We start from the raw sequence: 8,167 nt of genomic DNA, 5'->3' as shown, positions 1-8,167 counted from the left end.
GGGGAAGGGGGCGGGCGGGGAATCATAACCACCCTTTCAAAACCACTCATCTTTGTATTACTTGGTGGAAAAACCTGGCTGGTTTTTTGCAACTTTTTTTTTAATATTGCCTATTTTCTTGCAGACCTAGCATTTGTCAGCATAATGAATTTTTTCAGCTATTGGAGGGCAATGCATGGTCTCTAATAATTAAATTATGAAATATTCAGTACTTTGCTGACTGACAACATATTGGAAACATAGTCAGCATTTCATTTAGGTTCTGGTACAAGTCACAGCGAGCAGGCTGTGACTGGTATACACTAGATTTTTACAAAATCTGAGTTCCTTTGTGCAAGCAGTACTTATGCAGTTATGGACAGCATGTGGATTTTGTACAGCTGCAACCTGAGACTTAAAATGCTTACCACTGTAATGGTAACAGGTAACTTAAAGAATCCTCAGCTTAATACTTACAGATATATAGGTGTCTTTAAGTAGTGATGTTAACACAAATGTAGCATTTTTATTAGGCGATGCACAATTTCTGGGTGCAGGTTTCTTTTTTAAGATACTTCTCTTTTGTACCTCATACTTTGGCTCCTTCCTCTATTATGTGCTAAATGTCATCTTTGTTATCCTATTCATTCTGTGATACAGTAGTTGGAATGGCTGATACTCATATTAGTGCCACAGCATTACCAAAAAATGGGTTTATGTATGCAGAGACTTAAAAACCTTTCATGGCAATGAGTTATTTTATAAAAAGATTAATTCTTAAATCTAGACCGGACAAACACTTCAGGGTGATATAAAAATACTGTTCTACCTAAGGTTCAGCACCTGTATGAACAACCAGTTTAAGGAAGTGTTTAACACAGTTACAACACACCTTTTGAAGTAAGACAGCATAACTTTGTGACAGATAACTAACCTGGCTCGTTGAGTGTAGCTACTTAATAAGCAGCTGTATTTTAATGTATCTTGAAATATGGAGAATATATTATTGCTAAGCTGCATTAATTTATAGAAATAGTCTACTGCCATGAAGGATGTAATACCCTGTTAGTTTAAGCCAGTTTATTTGCTTAAACTGTTTCAGTGGGTTAGCGTTTATTGACTACATAAGAGAGCTTCAGCACCAGGAAGTGGTCAGTAGCATCCTTCCAGCAGTGATCTATAGTTGGTGTGCTGCAGGGTCAAGTACTTGTATGTTCAGACAACCTCAGAGAGTGACAGACTAATTTATTCTCTCAATATCTTGCTTTGCTTAGCCAATCAAAAAAACGCATCAAGACTTGTGCAATGCTACTTTTTGAAGGCTTTATCCAAGACCTCTTTCATTTTCCTCCTCTCCCCCAACATGGGTAAGAGGGTATATTGGATGGTCCTATTAGCTCCCTCCAAGAGGAGGGGGAGGGAGGTAGGAGAACAGTTTTTGTGATGCTTCTGACATATAAGTAGTGCCTGCACCTTTATTTGCCCAAGTTACCTTCTTTGGTCAAAGAACCCATAGACTGCATTCATATCTGCTCTAATAACATGCTGTCGTCTCAGTTCCACCACCTGTCTTAAACCTCTGTCTTTTCCCAGTGCAGTTTAGAAGTGTAATAGCAACTCAAAACATTTCTTTCTTCAAAGAAGTCTCTCTTGCATCTGGATTTCTGGTAGAAAAGGGAAAATCAAAGGAACTCCTTCTTCAAATACCCAGAGAGAACCTCAAGATGGACGAACCAAATATATTAGCTTGCTGGCACAAGGGATTATTACAGGAATTCACCGAAACAAATGGGAACAAAGTTAGCATATGCACGGTGTAGTACTTTTTAGCTGGCAAAAGCAGTTCAGTCAGTTACTTTCATACCTATATTTCTGTCTTTTATGGAAACACAGGATACCCCACTGCACAGGATACATGTGTAAGTGGCATATCCAGTCTCTATGCTTTAATTTTTCCTAATTTTGAAGTGCTTGTCTCTGTAACCTAAAGGTGATCTTTCAGCTGTTCCTGTAGCTACTCTGCTGTGTTTTTGACTAGTTTTTTCAGTGCAGTACATCAGTGTAAGTCTTTGGGTTTTTTTTCCTATTAATTCACATCTTATGAGTAGCAAAGTCTAGAACTGGCTAAGAAATAATTCTGAAATACGGTACTACCTTGTCTGCACTGAAAAGGAAAGGTCAAAGGCTTTGGGATGCTTAAGATTACATCTAATTTTTAAACGCTAACATATTAAGCATTTTACAGCCTTGGATTGTTATATCTGACCTCTGTGCTGACACGTGTGCCACTAACTAATCATTGTAAATGTAATAAATGCTGAATTGAAAGGGCATCTTTATTCCTGTCTGAATCTGTCCTTAGTGCTCAGACTTCAGAAATACTGACACTTTCCTTTTATGTGGTAGAACGCAAGAGGTCTCAACTGCTGCTTCATGTTAGGTGCTCAGTTGCAGGGGAGGTGGAATAAATGTGAGCAACTGAAGTATTTATTACTACATCTATACTTGTGGCCTGGTTATACCAGGCCAGCCTGACACCAGCACTGAAGATACTGGAAACGCAAGGTGGAGAAAATGGTGCTTCACCTCTTCCATTCATCTAACACTTCTGCAAAAGCCCATTGTAATAAGTGGTAACATACAATTCTGGCACCAAAGCCTTGGCTTCTGTGCTCAGCCACGCTTGTATTGCTGAAGAAAGTCTGAAGATCTCCAGGTCCTTCTGAGAATAACCCGTAGTGAAAGTTAATCTGAAATGGGTCACACTGAGATTCTGCTGCTAATCCATGTACTATTTTTGTGTAAATCCTCTGTCACGTGCATACAGGCTACAAAAGGATCTAGCCAACTGCTATCATGTTGATCTTCTAGAGGTCTGTACGTAGCAGTTACTAGTCCTAGATTAACTTCTTAGCTGTTCTTAAATTGCCTAAAATGTAAACCCACCAATCTCTTAATGAGGTAAAAGGTTAAGTAGAATATTAGAAGTTTTGAGTATGTAACAGACCTATGTAAAGAGAAGTAATTCTGCTAGAAGTCTGCTGGATATTGCTACTTGAAGTTTACTTTTCAGTAAGCAGCATGTAGTAATACAGAATATATTGCAAGAGATAAATTCTATGTAAGAACAAAGTATTTCAGATTTAAAGGGTTAGGTATTTTGTTCAAGTCTCTCTGATACAAATTCTCATGTAGATTTTTTAGAATTGGATCAGTCCTGTCCTGGGTGGGATAATATAAGACGTGTATTAAGAGCCTTAGGTGGTTGTTAACTGCTTTTAGACTGAGAATTCCGAGCTTTCTGACATTACTCAAGAAACTTAACAGTCTGTGTTGTTAATTGTAAAACTAAAGAGGATTAAAATGAGAATACTTCATGTGGAGTTTTATTTTTTTAAAAAAGGCAGGAGAGCTTTGTTTGGCATTACAGTAACTGGAATAGTTCCCTGTGAGTAACTAAAGACTGAATTCAATAATTTGATTATACTTCCTGACACATAGTAGCCCACATACTGTCTTAAGTGTGACCACAACCTAAATTCTGTAACCTAATGCTGCTTCAGACTGAAGAACTTGGGTCAGCTGAAAAGAAATTTAATTACGGATGGTACTACCCAATATTTCAGCTTTAATGCTAAGAAAAATGTAGGGTAAACAGTGTTAGAAAATTTCTGTTGGAGCCCACTGCAACTTTCAGAAGGACTTAGTGGGCTGTTAAGGGCTATATTGAAGTCTGGATTCAAGGCTGTATCAGTGACGACTGCAGGACAAACCCAATCGAGAAGGCTTGGGTTCTGGTAAAAGCCTCGCTGCAGCGAGGCTAGATAAACATAGCTTGCACAAACAAACCCCGCTCCTCTGGATAAAAGGCTGATCAGCCTGGGTTGACCCCCATGACAAAGGCAAGCTGGCCAGCTGAGTTACCGATATCTCTTTTTCAACTGAACACTTACCAAAGCAACTACTGGAATCTACATTTCTGAAACTTGGTGGTTTCTCTATGAACATGAATAAAAATGCAGAATAGTAGTCCTTTCTTTGCATTTCAAGTGTAAACTAGTCACAGCAATACTGTCTTGCAGTACCTCACAAAGCAAGTGGAGCTCTTGCGTCAGATGAACGATCAGCATGCAAAAGTCTATGAACAGCTGGATGTGACAGCAAGAGAACTAGAAGACACTAATCAAAAACTAGTCGCGGAGAGTAGAGCTTCACAACAAAAGATACTAAGGTAACAAACTTATATGAAATTTCCCCCCACACCCCCAGTTGATAATATGAAAACGAGCAGTCCAAGTGTATTTGTGTAGTTGCTGAGTGGCTGTCTCTGTCTAGCAGTGTTCTACAATACTGTTAAACTGAAAGGATAGTTTTATTTAAAGGTCTTTTGGGGCCAAAGATCAGCCTTCAGAGAAGAAGCTACAATGAGGGGATAGGAAATTCCCATGTCCTTGACTAAACACACAAATGTGTTTTAACAGCAGTCTTTCACCTTTTAGCTTGACAGAGACTATTGAAAATCTGCAAACACACATAGATGACCTACAACGACAAGTAGAAGAACTGAAAAAGTCTGGACGAGGCCGGATGAGCCATGAGAGATCTGACCAGCCAAGATCAATGCATAGTTTCTCATGTTTGAAGGAGCTGTATGACCTTCGCCAGTAAGACTTTTTACCTTGCATAGCAAAGAATTCTGAAATTATTTTAAGCAAAGCTTTAAAAACTAAGACACAGATGTCAAACAACCTAGTGGAAAAACATCTAATGTTCACAAATAGCAAAGTATCTGCACAGTCCTGCGCTGTGTGATGTTGCCACTGCTCCTGGCATACTTCTAGACCGCACTAGTCTTTACGTGAGAGAAACCGCAAGTTCCACTTTCTGTATTGAAAGGTTCTCTCCTGAAGTCTCCAACCATATCAAACTGTAGCCTAGAAAGCTTACAGCAACTTGCACCCTACTTTTTTCAGTCAGATAAAAGCACATACACAGATAAACTGAAAAACAAACATCCTAAATGCCAAATGTTTTCTATAACTTACCCTTTCCTTGGATATCTGTGGATATTTTCTTTTCAAGGAAGGCAGGATTCCTGCAATAGCATTCCTGAACTTAAGCTGGTTAAAACAATGCTTAAGCTGGTAAAATGGTGCCTGGAGCTCTGGGCTGCTTTTTCAATTTAGAGCAGTTTTACCCAGCTGAACTGCATTAGTATGCCCATCAGGACAATCACCTGGGGTAAAAGCTCAGACTAGTTTCAATCCTAGAAGGTAATTTCATAAGTGAAGCGGCTCCACAGATGGACAGAACAGGCTTCAGCACTACATGGAGGTAGGACTGGAGAATAAATCCGTACATCCAAAAAGAAGTTATTTCTTGACAAATCAGAAGATAAGTGGATTCCTTGAGGCTGCCAAAGGCTTGTGGAAATACCAGCCTACAGAATTGCCTTGTCAGTCTTGAAGCTTTTTTTCCCCAATCAATAGTGACAAAAGTTAAGAGAGTGGAGTGCTGTGGAAAAACTCTGAGTGTCAGAAAGTATTGCATGATACATGGAGGAGATGTTTATTTAAACAAATTGTAGGCCTAGTTATTCAATAAGCTTGTCTGTAAGTTGGAACTGTTAATAAGCTGCCATTCTGCTTAAGGTGGGAGGCTTAATTTGATGGCATATAAGTATTCACAAACTCTGTTCTGATTATTAAATGGACTGATAGGTTAGTAAAATGACTGCTATGTATACTTTGAGGTGTGTTAGCACACAGTTTAAATTCGTCGTTACCCAGGACAGGAGAACTTTAGGAGTTGTGGTCAGCTGTACTTCTTACACTTATTTTGTTTCTGCAGATATTTTGTTTACGATCACGTGTTTGCAGAAAAGATTGCTTCGATGGATAGTCAGCTAAGTCCTCTAGAAGAAGAAAATGAGAACTTAAAAAAGGCAGTTACAGTTCTGCAAGCCCAGCTTAACCTAGAAAAAGAGAAGAGAGTAACAATGGAAGAGGAATATAGTCTTATGGTAAAAGAAAACTGTGAGCTTGAACAGAGGCTTGTTGATATAGACTTGTATCGGGCTCGTGCAGAGGAGCTGGAAGTTGAAGTAGCTGAAATGCGGCAAATACTTCAGTCTGAAAACACATTGCATAATGCAGAGAAATTGGTGCCAGAATCCTTTTTCATTTCATTTAAGGAATCCTTAGAAAGAGAGCTTGGTGAGAGCCCGGCAGATGATGGACTTCTGAGTGTGTCGGAGCTTGAGAAGAAGGCGCTGAAACGGAGCAGCAGCGAAACATTCCTAAGCAGTGCTGCAGGGGGAGACATCCTAAGGGGTCATGAAGAAACATGTATTAGGAGAGCTGAAGCTGTGAAGCAGCGAGGAATCTCTGTACTTAATGAAGTTGATGCTCAGTATAATGCTCTGAAAGTGAAGTATGAGGAACTTCTGAAGAAGTGTCAAATGGATGAAGATTCTTTGAAACACAAGGCTGTACAAACCCTGAAGCAGTATTCCAAAGACCTGAGTGTGGGGAACACCCAGTATGATCTTTCAGCTAACAATCAAGAATTCACAAATGTGGAGCTAAGTGACTCTCCCACAAATGCTCTTCCTGAATATAAAGCACTCTTCAAGGAAATTTTTAGCTGTATCAGAAAAACAAAAGAAGAAATAGATGAACACAGAGCTAAGTACAAGTCCCTCTCCTCTCAGCCGTAACACCGGACATGCTGATGACCCATTTTCTGTTGATGAGTAATCTGTTAGTCAAGAAGGGGAAAAGCTTTATACAAATGTCAGAAGACCCCTTATACTGATGTGTTTCTTGAGCACTCAAAAGAAATGTTTTGAATTGGCTTGTAGACCTGTAGTTAACAAGCTAGTTAGTTAACAGCTAGTCTCCCTGTACCTATGTAGCAATAGATTTAATGTCGTTTAGCACTGTCACACAAACTAGTGGTTGTAAAGCAAACGAACATCATAGCTTAATACTACACTACTACTTCATACTACACTTAACCTCTGGCCAGAGCAGTAACTGACACTAGTTTCCTTAGTCACTTCAAAATTAACAGAGCTAAGAAATCTGTACTGTGTTTCTCACAAGGAACCAGGCTAAAGCTCTCCTTTAGCGCACAGTGAGGATCTTGCCCTGTAACTGCATTTCTGTGAAAACTGACAAAAACAAAGCCCCGACCAGTATCATGGGCAGCCTCGCTGTGACTCTCGAGAATAAAGTTAGCAGTCTAGCTGAACTGGCTTTGGCATGGGGGTGGAGAGCTGGCACAGCGGCCTGCACTGTGCTTCATTTAAGCTAATACTGTGTTTTCACAGGCACTAAGCTCTCCCACAGGTTAGTATAAATGTCTTCCTACTAAGAAAGGATTTGATGTAAAGTTTGTGTGGCTTTTTAGGTATGGTTTCTTATGTAGGGCACTTTGTCTTAAGGCAAGATACTGTGAATTGATGCTGTATGTTATTTGGAACCTACTGTTCTTTGGTTGAATGTCTGCAAAGTACATTTTTATGTGTATTTGGTAAGATAGAAAGTTGCAATTTAGCTATTTAACTTTAGTAGTAGCATTGGCATAGTAGAATAGCTTTTACATACTGCAAAGGCCAAGTGCTTGAAGGAGACAGGCCAGGTAAAACTTTACTGTATTGTTTTGTCTATTGCTTCCAGTGCCAGCTTCTCTGGACCTATTCCATGCTGCCTGGGGGGTGGAGGATGGACACAACAGTGCCAGAACATACCCTGCTGAAAACAGGGGACCATACTCATGTTCTTCCTCACCTTCTTCACTCCCTAATAACTCATTCATATGTATTCAAATTCTGAAAAAAAAAACAAAACATGGTGAAGTACATTCTTTAAAACCGCTTCAAAGCGTGAAGAAAACAAAAGCTAAGAGATTAAGGGGGGGGAAGGCACAATGAAAGGTGACATCCTTTTCCTTAGAAAGGGTCTCCTAGTTTAGCTTGGTCAGCGTTTCCCCTTACCGCCTGTCTGAGTTGCTGCGATATACCACACAGTTGACACAGGATGTTGACAGTTCCTCAGCTTTAGCTCAACTGCTGCTGTTGCAGTTCTGTCTGCCTTATGTTGTCCCTGTTAAGGTTGTGTAGAGCTGTCCTTCAGGTGCAGTATTAAGACCTCCTATATTGGGAGCTTCTTTAAAAGGTGTATTG

General features: G+C 39.8%; 1 protein-coding gene across 1 annotated transcript; it reads left to right on the top strand.

Annotated features, from left to right (window-relative positions):
* Positions 1-4,061: 4,061 nt before the first annotated feature.
* Positions 4,062-7,081, top strand: CDR2 (cerebellar degeneration-related protein 2, 62kDa; the record flags this gene model as incomplete). The annotated part of the gene is made up of 3 exons (XM_009699631.1): positions 4,062-4,210; positions 4,479-4,643; positions 5,830-7,081. Coding segments are annotated over 3 exons (1,182 nt in total), but the record flags the coding sequence as incomplete, so codon positions are not given.
* Between the last annotated feature and the right edge of the window lie 1,086 nt (positions 7,082-8,167).

Source organism: Cariama cristata, unplaced genomic scaffold (genome assembly GCF_000690535.1).
Source record: "Cariama cristata isolate BGI_N322 unplaced genomic scaffold, ASM69053v1 scaffold40880, whole genome shotgun sequence".
In the NCBI taxonomy this organism is placed as follows: Eukaryota; Metazoa; Chordata; class Aves; order Cariamiformes; family Cariamidae; genus Cariama; species Cariama cristata.
The sequence above is the reverse complement of the archived record's forward strand: the minus strand, read 5'-3'. Positions and strand labels throughout refer to the sequence as shown.